At 45.2% G+C, this 22,375-nt stretch overlaps 1 protein-coding gene across 17 annotated transcripts in view; it reads left to right on the top strand.

Annotated features, from left to right (window-relative positions):
* The window catches only part of PTPRT (protein tyrosine phosphatase receptor type T), a 1,024,383-nt gene that overhangs the window by 352,432 nt on the left and 649,576 nt on the right, over positions 1 to 22,375 (top strand). For 16 of the 17 annotated variants that reach the window (XM_023626585.2, XM_070247923.1, XM_070247921.1 and 13 more), the window contains exons 3-4: positions 3,249 to 3,520; positions 16,657 to 16,738. In XM_023626585.2, coding sequence (XP_023482353.1) covers positions 3,249 to 3,520; positions 16,657 to 16,738 — 354 coding nt within the window. The remainder of the gene's footprint in view (positions 1 to 3,248; positions 3,521 to 16,656; positions 16,739 to 22,375) is intronic. The other variant, XM_070247924.1, reaches the window with a different exon arrangement.

The following is a 22,375-nucleotide window of genomic DNA, read 5'->3' as shown; positions in this document are numbered from 1 at the left end:
GGTAGGCCTGGGGTGGGACCTGAGATTCTGTATTTCTTACAAGGTCCCAGGTGATGCTGAGGCTGCTGGTCCAAGGATCTTCCTTTGAGAGACAGAACAAAGGTGAATGGAGCCGTGGGGGTCAGAGGAGGGTGGAGGGTGGAGGGTTGCAGCCTTTATGGACCAAGCCTGGAAGTGGCACACTTCCTACTCAGGCCCCATTGGCTAGAACCCAGTTGCATGGCCCCACCAAACTGTAAAGATTGGCTGGGGAAGGTAGTCCAGCTATGTGCCCAGCACAAAGAGGACAGGTTTGTTAATCGACCAGCAATTTCTGCTACACAGAGAGTCGATGGAGGGTCATGCACTTTCACCAGCTCTGCCTGGAAATGGCAGCATCCTCTGTTAACAGTCAATGGAGGCAGCGAGATGGAGGGTGTCCCTAGACTTGCTGGAGTGGGTGGATGTTACCTGGCTCTACCTCCTCAGTGAGTCTGCTCCCTACTGGAGCTAGGATATAAACAAGTGGGAACCTGAGCTCGTGGAAGGGAACCTTCTTGACTCCCTTTGCCGTGGACGGTAAGTAGCCTGGTGTGAACTGGCTGGAAATCAGGAGCTGACATGTCCACAGGACATCATGGGATTCTGAGTGGAGAGAGCCAGGCATCACTTGCTTCTTACCTTCCCTTCCCGGAGGTGTGTTACTCCTCTGTGGCAGGGGCACTCACCTGCCTTTGTGGGGTTTGTGGGTCATCACTTGTCTCTCCAAGGGAAACCTTCTGGAACCTCGCGGGATGTAGGTCATGGATGCTGGCTCAGTCTTCTCTCTGTACCTCAGTTTCCCTCCTGCAGTGGTTCCTTCCTTGCTGTCTCACTGGCAGGTTGTGATGGTTACAGATGACACCTGACAAGGGACATCTCTCCACTTACCCTGTGTTACTGCCAGCCCATAAACTAGGAAACTTTATTCTCCTGGAAACACGAAGGAAGATTCCCCTTTGCGCTGCTTTCTGTGGCCCCTACCCCAGGGGGTGGGTGAGTTTTCTGATTGGTGGGATGGTGAAAGTCTGACAGCCATTGGTTCATGTTTCTCTTTGTCACCTGGCTTCTTGTTGGCTCATTTTTGGGATGAGCCCCTCCTTATGGCCCTAACTGGTCATCCCTTGAGAACAGCTGTGGCCCTCTAGGGTGGAGTTGGAAGGAGGGAGCCCATGATCTTCCAGCTGCTCCACATGCTGGTTCAGAGAAGAAAATGTAGAGAGCCTAATTTGGCCTCAAGTTCAAGTTCTTTTCTCTAATCCAGCTTCCTGAATAATAAAGTGGAGATTTTGAGCTCTCTCTCCTGTTGTCTATTTTTAAATTTGTTTGGAACCCAAGGGAGATGGGCTGTGAATCACTGGTACCCTCCAGAACGCAAGCAAAATACAGATTTCCCAGGACTGATGAACTGGCAGCTGTTAGTCTGTTTGGTATTAGGGTGAAAGAATGAGGCTACTTATAGCTGTTGAACTGGCTCATCTAAGCAGTCTTAAGGTTTCATTCTGAATTGAAGGTTTTAGTGGTTAAGATAAGATTTCACAGTAACAGTGGTTTTCTCGGTGGGAATATTCATCCCAGAACCACCTGAATTTACCTACTGTGTTTTATGATGCAATTTATTTCATAAAATCATAAGACTCTAGGTCACAGAGTTCGGCTCTCACAGTTGATTGTGAAATTTCCTTAGACATCTCCTCAATTCGTCCAGCCTGTTTAGTCACCTACAGTAATGAGGAACTCACTTTGTCACCGGGCAGTCAATCCCATCAGCTCTACTTGTTAGAATGTCCTTTGAACTGAAATGTGCCTCCTGGTGGTTTCCTTCCTAAGTATGCTCTCTTGGGCACCTTTATCAGATAGCTATTGCCACAATAAGGCTGCCTCCCAACCCAAGAGGAAACTCAGTGCTAAACGACAGTCAACATTTACTCTCACTCATGGGTCTGAGCATCGGTTGTGGGTTGGCTTGATCTGTGTTGGGCTTGTTGGCCTTGTGGCTGTGCTTCTAGCTGCCTGGGTGGCATGGCTTGGTTCTTCTCTATCGGTTGAGCTCAGTTCTCCTCTACATGTGACTATTCTCAATCCTAAGCTGAAAGGGGCAGCAGCCACCTGGGGCGCATTCTTCTCATGAAAGGGGGCAGTAGAGCAAGAGGGCAAGCCCAGCGAGGCAAGCACGTTACAAGCCTCTTCTTGTGTCATTCTGTTAACATCCTGTTGACCAAAGCAAGTGCAGCCCAAGGTCAAGGGATGAGGACATACCCTCTGCCTCTTCTTGTAGGAGCCGCGAAGCCAGAGGCCAAGGACACGGATCCAGGGAGGGATGAAGAACTGGAAACAACCATTAAATCTGTCAAAGCAGCTCCACAGAGGCTAACTTCCTTTCTAGGAGACAGCATTTTCAGTGCTTGAAAATCAGAGTCATGTTTTCTGCAAATAGTAGTAAGAGCATAAACTTTGAGGTTGGAGAGCATCTGAGTCTCTTCCTTCCCTGTCTGAGTGGCCCAGGGAGAGTCACTCAATCTTTAAATAAAATGAAAATCCTCTATCTCCCAGGGTCATGCTGAAGATTAAATTGAATAATATATAAATAAGATACTTAGCATCACACAGCTCTTCTTTACGTGCTTAGCAAATATTACTTCCCCTCCATTCCAGGCTCAACACCTTCCAGTTGGTTCTTACATTTCTTCAGGGTCTTCTTTGTGTATTTGAACATACTCTACTTTTTATATGTCCTCCTCTGATATATTCCCTGTACTGAATACAAGGCTCCAGGTGGAATATGTTGGAACGACACCTCCGGTATTGTAGAGTTTCTGCTTCCATTGAGACAACCCAAGCTTGAATGAGGTTATATTTCACCTCATTTCACCCGTGGAGGTTGCAATTCACTACATTTCTGGGTTTTTATTCCATGCTTCCTTCAGGAGCTGCTAGATGTAACGTTGTTTCTGTAAATATTTATAGACTATTTCTACTTTGTAGAAATACTTCATACATGTTACCCTCTCTTAATTCTAAAAACTGCCTTGTTGAGTAGGATTTTTTATTCCCAGTTACAGAAGAGTGTGCTCAGCTTGAGAGAGGAGATGTGGCTTCCTCAGGATCAACCAGATCCTTTAGAGTGGCTTGATTTCTGGCCACCGTGTTTATGAGTGTGACTGATTCTCTGAAGGATTTTCTTTTTGTCTCCTTGTCTCTACTTCCCACCCCCTTTTATGGGTCTCCAGGATCCTTCATGATGGTGAACAGCTCAGGGAGGGCCTCTGGCCAGAAGGCCCACCTTCTCCTGCCGACCCTGAAGGAGAATGACACCCACTGCATCGATTTCCATTACTACTTCTCCAGCCGCGACAGGTCCAGCCCGGGGGCCTTGAATGTGTATGTGAAGGTGAACGGCGGGCCCCAGGGGAACCCTGTCTGGAATGTGTCCGGGGTCGTCACCGAGGGCTGGGTGAAGGCAGAGCTTGCCATCAGCACCTTCTGGCCACATTTCTACCAGGTATGGTGTTTTACCAGAGTTTGATTTTTCAAAAAGTAATAATATATCTACATACCTCTTGCCCTGCCTAGAGTTTAGAGTTTAGGTTCAGAAAGGGCTTCATTTACTCACTCACTTGTCCAACTCATGTTTACTGAGCTTCATCTCTCTCCAGGCCCTGCAGATGCAGAGGCGATCCAACACATCCCTGCCTCCCTGGAGATCATGGTCTGGAGACTGATATATAAATAAACAATTGCAGTACAATAGGATGCATGTGGGCTCCCCAAGGAAAATAAACATTGAAGCCTTTTGTAAAATAATTGCTTACAACAAGCTGATGAGGCAGATGCTATTGTTATCCCTATTTTACAGATGAAAAATTGAGGTTCAGATAGATGAGATAATTAGTCAAAGATTACCCCTTGGGAAGAGGGTGTTGGAGGTCAAGGCAATTAGGATGGCCTCTAAGAGGAGATGACAGCTAGGCTGAGTTTTGAAGGATGAATAAATAATTATTGAAAAAGGAAGGGAAAGGCATTGGAGTTGTCAGGGTCATGCCATGGGCTGGGGGAGTGAGTGAGAGATTTTGGCAGAGTTTGGAGACTCTGAGTTCTTTAAGGGTAGGTTGCAAAGGAGACATTTTGGGAGCTAAGTATGCAGGGGCAAGTAGGTCATGGGGTCTTCAGATGCCAGGCTAAGGAGATTAAATTTAGTCTAGAGTAGTGCTACTCAAACCATCTGTGATGGAAGACCATTTTGTCCCCCTCAACTCATTGTGGACCGATACTTTCATAAACTGGAATAAAAATGTCACAGCAATGCCAAATTGCTCTAACAGTTTCTAAACACCTCTCATCTCATTGTGGACTGATACCATGCATGGCATAGGCTGCCACGAGCCCACGGAGCACACTTGGAAGAGCACAGCTCCAGATCGTCTGGGCCTGGGATTGTTGAAAGTTTTTTTTTTAAACAATGTTATGAAGGTTAATTTACATATCATAGAATCCATTTATTTTCAGTATGCAATCCAGTGATTTTTAATAAGTCTACTGAATTGTGCAATCATCACCGTAAACCAGCTTTACAACATTTTCATCATCTCAATAAGATCCCTTGTGCCTATTTGCAGTTAATTCCCATGCCCAATGTTGGAGGGTTTAAGTAGGAAAGTGACATAGTCAGATCTGCATTTTGGAGAAATTTCTCTACAGTCTGAAGCAGAAGCTGGACCTGAGGGTGCCGAGTTACTGGCCGGAAGATTCTTAGACATCCTTCAGTTCAACGTCCATGGTACAGTTCTTTCAGATGTACTGTGAAAGCAGCCACAGACAATATGTAATGAATGGATGTGGCTGCGTTCCAATAAAACTTTACATACAAAAACAGGTGGCAGACCAGATTTGGCCTCTAGGTGATAGTTTGCTGTTCCCTGATGTAGATGATAAAGCTGAGGTCCAGAGATGGACAATGAAGTCCAAGAGCACAGAGCAAATCATTGGCAAAGTTGGGACCAGAACCCCAATGTCCCAGCCCCAAAACTCTCCTCCTGTATCACTGAGTATCAATATTAAGTGGTGTAAGCCCACGGTTACCCCAAGGAGGCCTTAGGGTTCCAATTAGAAACCCCCTATCTTTAGTCCAACACAAATGGGTACAGGATGGGGTCACGGGTGCAAGTATAATGAGCAGGAAAAGTGGCCCAGGAGAGGGCCAGTCCTGCTATTGGCCATGCTCTTTGATGGAGTATAGAGGGAAGAGAAGGACATTTCTTGGGTATCCCCAGTGTCCCAGTGTGCTAAGCATATTGCCTCTCATTTGATTATACAGTATAACTCCCATGTTGGGTAGCAATGTGTCCTGTGATCTTGAGTAAGGGAAATTATTGGTAAATTGAGGTCCCCATAATCCTGCCTAGGTCCTTTGGCTCCAAGCTCAGTTTCCTGCCTTTAGGGAAAAAAGCTTTCCCATTCTGAGAATCTTCCACTTATTAGCTGTGTAATGTTGGATGCATCCATCATCATTCTGAGCCATAGTACTCTCATTTGTAAAATGGAGAGGGTAATAGGTTCAATGAAAGGTTCTTCTGTGGATTAAATGAGAGCATATATATGACATCATGTAAACCTTGCAGTGGGCCTCAGCAATTGTTGGAAGGAAGGGAGGAGGAAGAAAGGAAAAAACAGAAAAAGAAGGAGGAGCAGGGAGGCCTTCTTTAAAGAAACACCCCTGCGGCTGAGCTGTCCCTGCTAACCTCTGAGCTGGCCTTGTGATAAGCAGCCTCTTCTGGGAGAGTTTTCTGATTTCCAACTTGTTGGCTATTACAGCATCATTACCTTACATTACATTTCCCCTGCTCTGAGCTTCATGGTGAAAAAGCCACTAATGTGCTAAGAGCAGCAGTTTAGAAAAGACACATGTGTCTCTCTGTCACACACACAGCCACTAATGGGTAGTCCCATGGCCACACACACAGTGGAGCACACACAGGTGTACATGCACCTGCATGCTCCCAGACCCACCACACACTCAGGGGCACCCACACCCCCATCCACATACATCTGGGGGAGAGAGAAGGGGACAGACATATCAGGAGATTCAAAGACACTTGCAAAATGGATTTTAAAATTCACCATACCCCAAGCTCTGGTCCTGCATGTATGATTCTGTGGACTAAATACAATTTTTGGTGTTCAGCAGTCTGGGCTTCCGATCCTGGCGCCTTATGTATTCATTTATTAAAGTCATATTTCACAGTCCTAAAATTGACTTTTAGCTCTCTAATAAGCAGGGAAATTTCATCTTTCTTAAGTGGACTTTCTGCAGCAGGCCTTCAGCAGGGACTGGTGTGGGGAACGTCCCCCTGCGTCCACCCCACCCCTGCCTCCTCTCAGGAGGGCAGGGGCCTGTCAAATGACGTTAAGCTGTGCTTCAGCTCGCTGCCCTTTTCCAGGTGGTATGAATTCTATTTCATGTTTTTAGTGGTTCTGAAGTTTTCTGTCCCAAGATTTAAAAAAATAAAAGAACTTTTATTAATTTTGCAGCCACATGCTCACTCTGTGCTGCATTATCTGCCTCGGTGAAATGACCTTTCATTCAGCATTTGTAAGTGCTGTGTTGACCCCTGAAGTTTAGGACTCCCCTGACTTGGCCTCACCTGGACTTGAAGCCCCGTCCCCTTCTCAGCAGTCCCTCTGCCATCAGACACTCTGTAGGTTTCGTAACTTCATGCATAATTCAAGAGGGCGCATCACAGGAAGCCGGCCACTCTCCCGCACTTGGAACTCAATCTTATTTCCTCTCTCGTCTACCCACCCCTCTCTCTAAGCAGCAAACCCTCCTCCTTGTCTTATTCAGCCTCCTTGGGCTGGTGTGGGAAAGAGTTTCTCTCTTGATCTCACCCTAAGCCATCCTTTCCCATGAAAAACGTCGGTCGTCCTCTTCCTACGAAGAGTTTTGGTGAGCCAACAATTCTCTATCTCTTATCTTTTGAGAAAATGTCTGCAGCCCCTTGAAATTTGTGCTGTACAGATTCTCTGCTCAGGGACCCCAGAAGGCGAGGGTAAGATGCCAGCTCCCATAAGCCATGTCCTGACAGATCCACATTCTCCCCCAACCGTGCACACCACCTGCTTTTTGGAGGAGTTGAGGGTGACTCATCTCTGAGCTTCTCTTGGGAAATTACTTCCTGGCTTTGCCCAGCAAGTCATGCACAGGGAGAGGTTTGTGCCTTTCCGTGCAGGCCTCATCCCCGGACACCAGGAGGTCCCTAGGGTTCTAGGGGCTGTGACGTGCAGTTCACGGGACGTCCACTTGGCAGAACGTCCTGCAGAGAAGTTGGGATTCCCAGTCTAGACCTTCTGCTCCAGTCCCTGCCCCCCAGGGCCCCTGCCTCTATACACTGACATGGAGCCTCCCTGGGTGTTGGCATGGCCTACTTCTGCCCCCGCTACCTTGCCCGCCCTGCCCCCTGTAAACAGACAGTGCTGGAGTGGCCTACGTTATTCTTTACCCATTCCTCTGGCTGTTTTCCTATTCCTGAATTTCATTCCTCAAGGGCCTTGATTTGAGTTTCCTTGTGAGTATGCTTCACTTGAAAATGACCATTTTCCCTCTCCTCATCACACCTGGGTATGTCCTTCTATCACAGAGGGTCCTGGTGTCAACTTGTCCCCTTGTGGTGTCTTTCCTGAGGAACTGGAGCTGGCTAGGTACTGGCTGGGGTCTTCCTGACCAGGGCTCCCACACCAGAAGCCCATTGATGGGGTGCTCATCACCACCCGAGGCTGCAGATGTCTTCAGGGGCATGTGAAGAGAGGACTCCGATGATCCACATTCCCCAGAACTTTGGTGGCCTGGAGCCTGGCCCAGGGGTGGAGCCGCAGCTCTTTGCCCGCCTTTCCTGAACCACACAAGACGGAGCTCTACTCTGCAATTCTGTTTGTTCGAGAGGGCTCTGTTCTTTTTCATCAACAGTGAGAATTCAGGCGGACCCCCACATCTCTCCAGATGTCTGCACATCACTGCTGGTGTTGCTTCCCAATGAGCTGCCCCTGCAGTATCTTGCTGCAATCAAACCTTCTTACTCTGATCGGGTTCCCTTGCACCCCGCCCTATGGCTTCTTGCAACAACTCCTCAAGGCCTAACTGGCATTTGGAGGTCCTATCACTTGGTCAGAAACTTGAGCCATGAACCCCAGCAGTAATTTGCATCCCCAGATTCCCATGCGGAACTGTTAAGCACGCAATGTGGCTAAGGAGGCCTTTAGAGGTTTGGGGCTATATGTGATCTCTAGAGGCTGACCCTGCCCACTTTCTCCTAGTACCCAGTGCTTCTCTGCAGCTGAGGCCTGCCATCCCGTAATATTTTGGTGGCACCTTCCAGCCACCATTTGAGATCTCCCTCTCTGGTGCCTGGCGTTGTGCTCCCCAGGGTTGGTCCTTGTTTCTGGAAACAGTCAGCTGGCCCAGGAACTTGGGCCAGCCCCACTGTGAGAGCTCAGTGTTAGGGGACCTGCCTCAGCAGGTGAGTCAAGGTATACGCATGAGGGTCCAAGCCCATGCGCATGGACCTTCCTTCCTTTTCTTTCCTTTCTAGGGAAGAATGGTGCCCTGCCACTCCCTGGCACTATTTCTGATCCACCCAGCCTTGTATCTGCGTTGTTGACCCTCCACTCCCCAGGCATTGAGGGGTCTATCTCACAGCAGCTAGCGTGTCTTCTTTGCTGAGAAAGATTCACCCTGAGCTAACATCCGTTGCCAATCCTCCTCTTTTATTTCTTTCTTTATTTTTGTTGAGGAAGATTAGCCTTGAGCTAACATCTGTGCCAGTCTTCCTCTATTTTGTATGTGGGACACCACCACAGCACAGCTAATGAGTGAAATAGGTCCACGCCTGGGATCCGGACCCATGAACCCTGGGCCACTAAAGCAGAGTGTGCAGAACTTTAGCCACTCAGCCAGAGGGCTGGGCACTGGCATCACTTTTTAAAAAAATCTAATTCCAGGGTGGCATGCCAAGGACAGGACCCTCTTGGCTCCTGCAGGTTTTGTGAGCATTCTGCTCTGAGTGATCTGGCAGTGATGGGGAGGATGTTCCCCAGTTCTCTTCTGGGAGGTGCTTTATTCTCTGCTCCATCCAGGGCCTGCCCTTTGGTATAAACGTACTATGGACCGAATTCCATGTCTTGTGAGTCTGGGGCCTTCATCAGGGATTCTGTGGACTGTCGCAGTCTTATCCATGCTTCTGCGCTTTCTCCCCACTGTCTTCCCCAACTCCCTTGGCTCCTGAAACCACATGTGCCTCTTTACTTCCATCTACCTCCTCATGGACCGAAAGCCCAGCCTCTACCCATTTCTACCAGTCATGACTCACATCAGAGACTGTTGAGTATAGGAACTTTAGTGGAGGTTTAGGGTGGGGGCACAGCGGATAGTCCCATTGGGCAGTCAGTTATTTTCTCCCTCTCCCTAGATCTACCACCATTCCCTTGCATTCTCCCTCTCATCTCCCATCCCTCTCCCCAGAGTAACAGCAACAGTATTAGTAACATTTATTGATATCTTACCATGTGTATTATTAGCACTTTACAATTATTAACTCATTTAATGAAAAACCAGAACATTCTTCCCCTTATTAATTATAGAATATTACTATCTCGTATTTGAGAAACCCAAGTCTCGCCTACCCCAATGCTTTACAAAAAAATCTCCCAAGAGGAATTCTGATGAATGAAAGATTATCTCATTATGGAATTCTTATTTCTTCACAAGAAAGGAGAGAGAACAGTGAACGTATGTATGTTTCACTATCACACATCCTTTCTCCCATGACAAGCCTTGTGTTCATTCATGGAATATTTGTTAGTTGTTATGATTTAGATTAGATACTGGGTGATGATATGAGAAACAAAGTGTTAGGAGAGTTTAATTAAGTTAAAGTTTGATTAACTGGAAAAAAAAGTCAGAATTCTGCTTAACCAGGTGTTTTAGGTAAAGGAGAGTTGCACTGCTTTTCCTCAAAGTCCAGTAGTGGGCCTGGCCGTGTACTGTGAACCAGGAGACCAGGGCCTCAGTCCTTGGTCCACTTCTGACTTCTTTTCTGAGCTTTGGTAACTGAGCTGGCTCCACCTCTTAGGGCTGTTAAGAGGCTAGATCAAGACCGCATAATAAATGGTCAATATTGTTGACCTTATTATTGTGGTTATGTTTCTCTATTTTTATTATCATTCAGTCTTTGTTGATAGGGTGCCCCTTCTGGTCAATACCAATCCCTCCACTGGCATCCTGACCCCAATTGACTCCTGTCCCCTCTAGAATCCTGTTTCATCGATCCCTCATCCCCTTCCTTGTATTTCATGCTATTTCTCTGACTCATTCCTCTCTATCTAAAATTATGTTCCAGTCTTTCCCATCCTAAAAAATCCTCTACTGGGCTTTCAAACACTTGGCCTTGGGCCCTAGCCCTCTTCTCTGAACTTTCTGCTCTGTCTTCCAGGGTGACCTCATCTAGTTCTATAGCTTTAAATGACCTTTCGATGCTGAACTGCCACATTTGTAGCTTTCATCCTAAATCACTCATGAGCTCCAGAAACATAATGCCAGCTTCCTACTCAACATATCCGTTAGATGTTTAGCTGACATCTCAAACTTAACGTGGCCAAAAGAAGTCTTGACATAGCCCTGCCCATGTACACACGTTCATCATGTCATCTTCCCTACATCAATAAATGATACCAGAATCAGCCTAGAAGCTCAAGCCCCAAATTGGAGAGTCCTCACTGAGTCCTCTCTTTCCTTCACTCCTCCTCTCTTGTTCTAACAGCAATTATTTTCATCTCTACCTTGAAAATATCTCTCAAACCACAACATCTTTATTCTCTATAGTCACCCCTATCATCAAAGCCATCCTCATCTTTTTTTTTTTTAAAGATTTTATTCTTTTCCTTTTTCTCCCCAAAGCCCCCCGGTACATAGTTGTATATTCTTAGTTGTGGGTCCTTCTAGTTGTGGCATGTGGGACGCTGCCGCAGCGTGGCTTGATGAGCAGTGCCATGTCTGCGGCCAGGATTCGAACTGACAAAACACTGGGCCGCCTGCAGGGGAGTGCGCGAACTTAACCACTTGGCCACAGGGCCAGCCCGCCATCCTCATCTTTTATTGGATGGCTGCAATAGCAACTGCTAGGTCTGTTTATTTCATTCTTGCTCAGCTGCCCACCTCCCAATTTCCAAAGAGCATCCAGAATGGTCTTTTTTAAAATGTAAATTAGATTATGTCACTTCCCTGCTTTAAATCTTTCAGTGACTTAGGAGAAAATTCATGTTCCCTACTATGTCTTCTAGACTCCACGTCATCTGACCCCACCCGACACTCTCGCCTTGCCTTGTGCCTCTCTAGCTTACTCACTATATCCCCCACACCACTCTCATTCTTATGTTTCCAGATCATCTTGAGCTCTTTCCTGCCTTATGGCCTTTGCACTTGCCACCACCTCTTCCTTGACTGGCCACTGTCATCCTCTGGTGTCATCTTAATTGTCTCCTCCTTAGAGTTCCCTCCTGACCACTATAAGTGAAGGAGACCCTCTTCTCCTTAGTTACCCTTAATCAAAATCTTCTATTTATTTCATTCATAACACCAATCACAAAATGAGTGTAACTTACATATTTATTTGTTTCATTTCCATCTCCATTCACTAGAATGTGAAGTTTATCAGGACTAGGCACTACTTGTCTTGTTCATTTTGATAAGCCCGGCATGTGCCTCAGTGTTTGGTACAGAGGAGGGTCTCTGTAAATGTTGATGAATGAATGAACAAATGAAGACACTGTTCCTGCTCCCAGTGGACTGAGTTTAGGGAATAGCAATTACAACATGGTGTGATAGGCGCTACAGCAGAGTCACCTGCACACTGTACATGCCATAGCGAAGATATAACATGCGGAAAGATAGGAAAATATAATGCACCTTAAAGCATTTAATTTTTATTGTAAATGTAAAATCGTTCATATTTATTGTAGAAAATTTGAAAAATCCAGAAATTATAAAGAAGAAAATATTCATCTACCATATTCTCTCTAGTGTCATTAAAAGGAAAAATTTCATTCGTAGATTATTACCATTCCTACTTCACCTTTTGTGAATTCCCTCTTGAAGTCACTTGCCTGTTTTTCTTTTAGAGAGTTTATTTTGCTGATTCTCAAGAATCTTTTACACAAAACAGGATATTTACCTTTTAGCTGGCGTATACATTATAGATATTATTCTCAACTTGCCACTTGACTTTTAATTTTGTTTCAGACTTTTGTTAACATACAAAACATACTTGGGCATCATAGTTAGTAAGAAAGTATTGTATATTTGAAAGATATACAATATTTCAATTTTTTTTAAAGATTTTATTTTTTTCCTTTTTCTCCCCAAAGCCCACCAGTACATAGTTGTATATTCTTCGTTGTGGGTCTTTCTAGTTGTGGCATGTGGGATGCCGCCTCAGCGTGGTTTGACGAGCAGTGCCATGTCCGCGCCCAGGATTCGAACCAACGAAACACTGGGCCGCCTGCAGCGGAGTGTGCGAACCTAACCACTCGGCCACGGGGCCAGCCCCTACAATATTTCAATTTTAATAAATTGATTTTTAAGCTTTTGCCATTAATTTCCAAATGTGAATTTGGTTAGAAAATGTATAGACCCAAATCTATACAATTTCTTCTTTGAGGGTTTTTAGAAGTTATACTTTAGACTTTTATATATTCTTTTGTAAATAATCAATGTGCTTTTGAACAGAAATTTCATTCTCTCTTTATATTCATTAATATATGTCTGGTAAATACATTATTGTTCATTTTATATACATACTTGATATCTTTATTTTTTCCTATTTGATTGGTCAGAGTGTAAAGCATGGGTTAATGTTTTCAAATACTATTTGTTTTCCCATCAATTTCTCTTGTAAGTCTATTGACTCATGCACTTTTTTTTTTTTTTTTTAAAGATTTTATTTTTTCCTTTTTCTCCCCAAAGCCCCCCGGTACATAGTTGTGTATTCTTCGTTGTGGGTTCTTCTAGTTGTGGCATGTGGGATGCTGCCTCAGCGTGGTCCGATGAGCAGTGCCATGTCTGCACCCAGGATTCCAACTAACGAAACACTGGGCCACCTGCAGCAGAGCGCGCGAACTTAACCACTCAGCCACGGGGCCAGCCCCGACTCATGCACTTTTTTTAACATAACCATTTTAGTCCACTTACTAGTGTTTATTTTTCTTTTTGGTTTAAGTTCTACTTTGATGCTTTTGTGTTATTTTTGCAATAACTATTTTCTGTTTACTTGCATTTCCTTGTTATGTGTTTGTTCGACTTGTTATTCTTAAGGTTACTGAGTCGTTCTGTTTAGCTTGTAGCATACCTTTAGACTTTGCTTATTTAGACAGTCTGAATGCTTTTCTCTATTTTAACCCGTTTATATTTATTGTCACAACGGAACTATTTTTTCATAATTTTGTAATTTTTATTGCACAATTTGAATGCTTTCATGCTATTTCTTTTTAAATGTATTTTCTGTGTATGTTCTTTTTTTTAAAAAAAATTTCTAATAGACTTTGCTTTTGGTTTCCTTTGAATTATTAAAAATATAATTAGATGCATAATTCTTTATAGTAAGGTCTTCTGTTGACTTCCTCCTCTGCAGGATAAGGCAGCTATCACACTGCTGTTTCTTCAAACTTTCCCCCTACCCACTGCACAATTTTGTCTGTTAAGTCTCTTGGAAGGACCCTGCAATCTTAGTGGATCCCTCTTCCAGAGTGGTTGTCATGCTGGTGCCAGCTGCTGTATGTTTGGTGTGACTGTCATCTCCAAGTCACTTTACATAATTCCCAGGCAGCCACCTGTTGTCTCAGTGACAGGTCTTACCACCCAAGGAAGCTGCTTCTTCACAGCCGTCACCACCCTTTCCACCAGTTCCCTGCTCACTTGTTATAGCTGTTGGAGCGCTGAGCCCCACTGAGACCATTGACCTCTGAATCCACTAACCTAGAGTGACCACATGGACCACAAAAAGATCCCACATGGAGCTTTTCCCGTTGATGACATCACCCACCATGCATTCCATCCACAGACTTAAACTGAGGAGTAAAAGATGGAAGGGAGGGGGTCCATTTCATAGGCTCTTGAGGTTTTAGAGATGAAAAGCAACAAAGATTTGAACCAGAGTAGTGGCATTGCTATCCAATTGGTTTTAACCTAGAAAATGGTTACTTCATGTGGTTCAATGTAATAGCGGAGATGGAAAGACATGGGCAGATTTGAGAAATACTAGGAAAACAGAATCAAAATGAAAATGAATGTGAGGAACGAGCAGGAGAAGTCCAGGCAGAGGCCTAAATCCTAAGCTTCAGTGACTGGGTGGGTCATAGTGCAACCCACCAAGGACCATATTTCAGGAACGATGGCCTGTTGGGCAGTGAGGGAGATGGTTTGACAGGAAAGCTGCTCAGATCTGCTGCATACAGCCTGCGTTTGAGGATCTGTATGATATTTAGGGGGAAATAGAGATCTGTGAGCTGGATAAATGAGAATGATGTTCAGGTGAAAGGTCTAGAGTGGAGAGCTGGGCTTGGGGATTATCAGTGAATTGACAGCCACTGAAGGAAGTGTGTGCAGTAAAAAAATGAGTAAAAGAGGCCCACACTTAAAGGGTGGATGTAGGAAGAGAAGTGCTTACCAAGAAACCTATGGTAGAATAGTCCTAGATTTATGAGAAAAACCATGAGAGTGGAGTGTCGCCTGAGCCTAAATGAAAGACCTGGAAAGGAAGAAGCTGTGAACATAGACAACCACAGAAAAATGGTCAAGTATTAGTAATAATTATAGCAGACATTTGTTGAGAATCTACCATGTGCCACACATTATTCTAAGTAGTGTATTAACTGCTTTAATCTGAATAATTACTCAGTAAGATAGACTACACCTACAGATGAGTAGGTAACTTGTCCAAGGTCACACATTAGTAAGTGGTACAGCCAGGACTGGAACCCATTCTGATCCAGGGCCCAAATACTACACTATCTTCCCTCTTAAAGTCAGATAAAGATTGAGAAATATCTATTGGAGTTAGCGTCTAAGAGATTATTGGTGTCTGCCATGAGAGCAGTTTTGGAGGGAGTATTGGAGAGACAGTCTAGATTATAGTGGACTCAAGTTTTGCAGTGGGAAGTAAGGAAGAATTGAGAGTGAGTGTAAATAAAACTATTGAGAATTTTAAATGTGATTAAAATACAATTGAACTATACTAGAGACAAACCTGATGCCAAAGGGTCGCTTTTAAAGAATAAGAGAAGCCCAAGCATTTATGAATGTCAAAGTCAGGGATAATAGGGAGAGTTTGAAGATACAAGAGAAAAAGAGAGAACCAAAAGAACCAAGAAGCTGAAAAATGCAGTAGAGGTAGGGGTCAAGAGCTCCAGCATGCCTTGCAGAGAGGAGGCAGTGGTTGGTATGGATGCAGTAGGTTGATGGGTCAGAAGTTAGAAGTCAAGCCTCTCTTGTCCTTTTGCCTCTTGAAGATGTGGGTGTCTGCTGGGATTGAGTGGGTGGGTGTTGAAAGAGGAACATTTGAGTGGGGTATAAGAGTCGAGAAGGCACATTTGCAATAGGCTTTGCCACGGTTGAAATAAGGGTAAGAAGGAATTGGGGCTTTAGATGAGAATGGGATAGGTGATTAGCCAATGTTTGGTGGCTTGTTGAGAATACAGGGGGACCAGGCAGGCTTACAGGTTCTAGAAAAGTTGAGGTCCAGGGTACCATTTGAGCCTGAGGAGCAGGTTTAAGAGGAGTGAGTTGGGAGAGGAGTGTGGCGTAGGAGGCAGAGCCAAAGTACAGGAGGATGGAAGTTCCAGTTTCTGGAGTGGAGAAGGATGAATATGAATGTGTAGCCGAAGCTGATTGGAAGATAAGGCCATAGGCATTAGGGAGGTTAAGGGTGTTGGTCATGTTGTCCACACAGATATTCCCATCTCCCAGGTGAAGATAGAGGTTGGGTGACAAATAAACTAACTGAGTTTTAAATCATTACTGAAATAAGCAGTTTGGGTGGGAGTCAGAAGGGAGAGTTCAAAGAACTTGTTGCCCCTGGGCTCCCGGATACCAATAGTTGTGCATGGGGCTTATTTTCCAGATGTGTTATTAAGAAATTCAGATGGAAGATGTTCCTTGGGGATGTAGAATCAAATCAGGATAAACCCTCCTTGGCTTATGGTAGCTTCCAAAGTAAGCTTCTCCCTCACCCTTCATAAGGAAGTTGGGATATTAGGAAGGAATTTTTCTCTGTGCTTCACTTGAAACAATGAGACAGGTGCAGATTGGGTCTGCAGGCCATATTCCGGTGTTTTCCCTGCATCCAAGCGTTATTTCTGAAATCCATTAAAAATGTTCCATGTGGCTGACTCTTCTTCTGCTAGTCACCAGAGTGTGGCCTTTCTACCTTGTTTTGAAAATCCAAGTCAATTGCCGGGGTAGCGTCCTAGGCTAATGTAAGGCTTCTTTGGGTGGTTCTGATGGGAAGCAGAAACGTCAAGGTTTGGGGGCTGGGCAGATTCCTGTGATGAATGCCTCCAACACTTCTGTGAAATTGACTCTCGCCCTGTGTGTTGCAGGTGATATTTGAATCCGTCTCTTTGAAGGGTCATCCTGGCTACATCGCTGTGGACGAGGTCCGGGTCCTCGCTCATCCATGCAGTAAGTCTGCTGCCTGCTCCTAACACAGCCTTGCTCCATGCCACACTGGGCAGCTTGGAGGCTGCAATCCCCCTATTCATTCAGCTCACAAACATCTCTCACTCTCTCTCTTTTTTAATCCTTCAAAAATGCTTACATACTCAATGCAATCAGTCCTGAATAAATCCGTAATTTCGCCGGCCTTTTCAACAGGAAGCACCTACAGGAATTTGCAGAGAGTAGCAAAACATCTTCGTTTGAATCTCTCTCCATTATTAAGGGAGTCTAAAGTCCTGATTGTTTATTAGTGGGATTCAGACCACTGAAGTGGAAGAATTAGAGGGCTTTGCATAGAATCTTTTGCAATTGTCTTAAAAAAAGAACACCACCAAAGCACTGAGCGAATTAGCACACTGTTCCCTCACAGGGAAAAGTACCCCAAAGCTATTAATCCTTTAAAAGTAATTTTAAATACACTCATCAGCTCCGTGTAGGCGTAGGGAGAGGTTTCTCACAGTGGTTAGTACTTATGGTACGGTTTCAGGAGTCCTCAAAGGCATCTCATTCCTCCATGTCCATCCAATTTCCCTCTGAAATTCTCTCTCGTGGCTGTATTTAGTCTAAGTTATTTGAAGGTATTTGAGCAAGGAACTGAGGTTCCCAAGTTCTCTAAATCTCAGAGGGGAGAAGTCCCAGGTGCAAGAAGTTGAGATGGCATCATATCTACAGACATTTGGTGGAGGGAAACTGCAATCAAAGGGATGTGCATGGTGATTATGGTAGCCCTCAGGAGGACTCGCTGGGATGCCAGCCCCATTAGTTTGTTAGTGTTCTGCAAATTGGAGAATTCCATTAGTTTCTTGGCAGCCATCTGGTTCCAGTGACTCCTAGTAGGGCTCTCTCTACTTTCTCCTTATAGCCATGAGTCATGCTATATTGGGTATGGTGCAGTTTGCTCTTCCTTCAAGAGACGTCATGTGCTCTGGCCTTACGTACCTTCCAATCCTCCCATTTTGGGGCTGTTCTCGTTTCAGCCCCATCCATGTTGCTTTAATTGAAATGTCTCTTCCCATGTCTGCTGCAGTGAATTTGTCAGAGCCTTGAACACCTCTTCCTTCCCCTGGCACTAGAATGCCATTGTTTGACTCATTGTCTTAGAGCACCTTCTCTGAGGGAGTTTGGGACGGGTTCCAAGGGGTTTTGGCAAGACAGTATTTTGGATAACTATGTTTGGTGTCTGTGCAAGAGAATCTTTCCCAGAAATCAACCAGTATCTCAGAAATGCTGAGGTCCTGCTGGACTCTCCATTACTCTGGCTCAAGGTCCCTACCCTCCGGTTTGCTTCCTGAGTCTGGGATTTTATCTGATGGATCTGTCCATTCAGTCATGCCTGGCAAATATCTCCACTGAACCAGACCTCATGTGAAACGGGTCCCAGGAATCCCCCAGCTGTGCAGGGTTTATATAGAGGATATGCAGATGAGTCCCCCTCACCAGGATTAAGTCTTCCCCTCCCTCCGACTCCTGGGAGTCAGCATCAGCTGCCCATTGGAGAATGCTTTGACCTCAGACTGGGCACCTGTGTTGGGAGATGTCTGCTCTACCGGTGGTCCCCTTAGCCTCACACACTCAACCCTGCACAGCCACCAGTTTAAGGCAATCTCTCTGAAATGAGTCTCAGTCTTCCCCAAGCCCTACACACATCCTGTCCTCATAGAGGACAGTCACCTTTGCTGCAGCCAGCTGCATTCCTGCTTCTTACCCTGAGCTTGATACTTGCACTTGCTCTTTCTGATAGGTGACGTTTGCCTCTTCCCAGGAGAATCTGGCCTGGCTTTCTCTCCCAGGACCCCAGAACTCTGTTCTCTAATGACAATTTTCACCTCTTCCGTGAGGCCCAAACTATCACCTGACTCTTGTCCCGGCCTTTACCGCCTTCAAGGCCAGATTGGTAAAAGTTCTGCCTTAACTCCAGGAGCTGTCAGTGGTTTGCTGTTGCAGTCAAATGCTTCCTTCTATCTGAGAAATCTCTGTGGGAGAGGGTTTTCTGAAGGACATTTGGATGCCTTTCTACCCCCAAAGTCTTATGGCTCCCCTTGGAATCCTCGTCTCATTGGCACTACTCCTGAATTTAGAATTCTCCTGGCAGCTTCATACTTTCCTGCCTAGAAGTGTGGATTGCATGGTTGTGGAATTTTTGAGAGCCAGTTACCCAGCAAATGGGCCATGGGATGTAACTCAGGAAGACATGACCCTGGCTATGTTCCTGCGTAATATGCTTCGACTGAGTTCAACCTTGTTGCTTAGGCAGCTTAAGCTTAAACTTCCCAGAAATCAAAATGTGAGGAATCTGCGATAGTGGCTGGAATTTGGAAAATTCCATTTAACTATGTGTACAAATACTGGCAGTGCATACACTCCTTAGGGGTCTATCCACAGCTCATGAGTCAGGTGGAGTTGAGCAGGGCCTAGCAAAGATCCCTTCCCAAGGATCTGTGTTCAATCCATGTCCAGTCCAGGTTTTTACTTATCCTTTCTTTCAACAAGTAAATTGCAGAGCATTAGTTATATGTCAAGAGCTTCTTCTGGACACAGGGGATACTTAAGTGATCAAGATAGGTTAGGTCCTTGTCCCTATGGTCTTAGCAGAGGAAAGAAAGACACTAAGTAACTAACTAATATTAAATAATAACTAATATGATTTCAGATAGTGATAATGCTATGAATATAATGTAAGTGACTGAGATCTCCTCAGATAGAGTGGTCGGGGTGGTATCTTTGAAGATGTGATCTGAGCTGATACCTGAGTCATAGGAAGGAGTTCATTGTATAATGATTTGGGGAGGGGGGATTCTGGGCAGAGGAAACAGCAAGTGCGGAGACCCCTCAGGGGGAATGAGCTTAATGCTGCTGGAGTATCCAGAGCACAGGGAGCACAGGAGAAATTGGTCTGAGCTAATCTTGGAGAGGGGAGCTGGGGGCTGGCCACACCAGGCCTTGAACATCATCCTGAGCAGTTTAGATTTTAACATAAGCGCAGGGAGGCACCACTGAAGGGATTTATGCTGGGGGGTGATTTGATCTCTTTTAAGTATTAAAAGATCTCTCTGGATGCTCTGTGGAGAATGAGTTGAAGGGTAATAGAGAAGTCAGGAAGCTTGTTAGGAAGAAAGTTCTGGAGTCATGCAAGAGACGGTAGTGGCCTGGACCAGGGTGATGGAGAGACAGCCACTGATCATTCACTGTGTATTTACTGAGCATATACTCCATGCCAGGCACTGGTCTGGGTTATCTAAGTGAACCGGGCAGATGCATTCTCTGCCCTCATGGGCTTCCATTGAAGTGAACGAGACTGAAATTGAAACTGATACAAATAGTCAGGTAATTATACGATCTATAACGGAGGGTATATTAGGTTGCTAGGGCTGCTTCTTAAACAACAGAAATTTTATTCCCCACAGTTCTAGGGCTTAGAAGTCAGGATGAAGATGGCAGGTTTAGTTTCTCCTGAGGCCTCTCTCTTTGGCTTGCAGACGGCCAGCTTCTTGCTGTGTCCTCACATGGTCTTTCCTCTGTGTGCACATGCCCATCATGTGTCTTTGTGTGCCCAAATTCTTCCTTTTATGAGGACACCAGATTGGATTAGGGCCCACCCTAACAGCCTCATTTTACCTTAATCACCCCTGTAGACGCCTTTGCTCCGAATACAGTCACACTCTGAGGTATTGAGCGTTAGGAGTTCAACATAAGAATTTTGGGGGGACACAATTCAGCCCATAACAGATGGTAAGCAAGCAGTGATATGAAGAAACATGGAGCATAGAGATGGAGAGAGGTAGACAGATAGAGATATTTAGGAGATAGGGCAAACTGGTCCTATTTGATGGGTTAGTTTGGGAGCACAGGCATCAATAATGGTGCGCTTCCCGATTTCTGGCTTTAAGTTTTGGGTGGTGCAGGCTGAGGTGGTGCGAGTAGGGAGAATTGAGCATGAGTGTTGCCTTCCAAGATACTGACCATGCATGGGTCCTGGGGGCCCATGAGATCACTAGCAGATGGCTAGTGGCTTTTGCACTGTCCTTTGGACTGACGCTGCTTTTTCTCCAACCACAGCCTTAATATTAATGCATTTATGACTTCACTCATAGATTGTTAAAAATTTAAGTATCCTGAGAAACATACATTCTCTTTTTGTCCTCAGGCTTTGAAATTTCCCACTTCTGTCCTACAAAACATTTTTTCTATTAACATGTGGTCAGTGTTTATCGATAAGCAATTCCACTTAGTTTTCCAAAAGTTCCAGGGGGGTTCTGATTTGCAGCTGTGTTTCTTGATTGATTTGAGCTAAAGTGATGACTTTCAAGGCTAATCTCACAGCTCTCAAAACAGGGAGCAGAAGACAGGCGTAATACTCAAAGGAAATTATTTTCTCTTACAAACTGAAACGTCTCGTCTATACTTTATAGCCCATTTAACATTTTTGTGTTATTCTAAAAGTATTTTAGCCATAGTTACCCTCCGCTGTCGTTTCTCGGTATTAGCCATTAGCAGGGCCACTGCCGTTATAACCATGTGCGATAAATGTCAGCACAATTTTTTCCACTCAGTTTTAAAGTTTCTAGCTCCTAAATTGACTTTTAGAGTTTTTTAAACTTTTTTTTTTCCATCACAACCTTGTGGGGCCGTGTCACTGAGCCCACGGAGTGTCTGCAGTATGTTTCTAATGTATGTACTGCGCTTTCTCCTCAATTGTGTGGCTTCCTACTGAGCAGTGTCAGGATTAAAGAGCGAGATAAAGGGCACAATAATATGTCTTCAGATGCTGCACTGACGTCTGCAGGAGTTTAAATGTCACCAACATCAAGGCATTTTGCCCCATACACACAGCCAGTTTTCTGTTAACCCCATTCAGCAGGATCCTGTTTTTGGGGTGCTGGGTCTCAGTAGAGAGTAAGCGTGAAATGCGTAAAATCTTGAGCTGGTGGCTCGTCTGGGCGCTGAGGTCAGCCGTATTTGGCTGAAGATTGGTGAATTGAAGCTGGTGGGATAATTTCTTTCCCAGAGCTGCAGATGCTGGGGAAAATGACAGTTGAAAGAGCGTAGAGCTCAGGAGTGGACTAGAATGAGGGGATGGGAGCGGGATGAGAGAGGCCAGGAGCTCAGAGAGGTGAACCAAACAGGTCCCCAACATAAGGAGGATCCCCAGAGAGAGAGCAATCTGTCATGAGGTGGGGGTGATGCAAGGGCTCAAAGAGCAGAGACAAGAGTCAGTGAACGTGGAGAGAGTGCTAAGCAACAGGAGGGGGGTCTGGATAAGTTCCTGTGTTGGGAGCCACCATCTAGGGCTAGCACTCACGTGATCCTGCAGCACGATGCCTGGAGAGGTGGGAGCATCTCTAGATTATGGTCCAGCTCGGGCAAGATTGGCCAGTGGGAATTGTTCCAGATGACTTACATAAGAGTATGTAACAGAAACCACAACCTAAAAGAGCGTGTCTGTAGACGTGTTTTGTTAAGTCTGCATGTTGTTTTAATAAAATTCTGTCAAGATTTTTGAGTGAGAGATTTTACATAAACCCTGGATTTCTTACTTGCCTTGAGAAGTCGGATGATTAGCTACCCTGAGCAAAGCACTCTCTCCTGACCTCCATCTGCTGG

Source organism: Equus caballus, chromosome 22, assembly GCF_041296265.1.
Source record: "Equus caballus isolate H_3958 breed thoroughbred chromosome 22, TB-T2T, whole genome shotgun sequence".
In the NCBI taxonomy this organism is placed as follows: Eukaryota; Metazoa; Chordata; class Mammalia; order Perissodactyla; family Equidae; genus Equus; species Equus caballus.
This window is presented reverse-complemented; position numbering and strand designations above follow the sequence as displayed.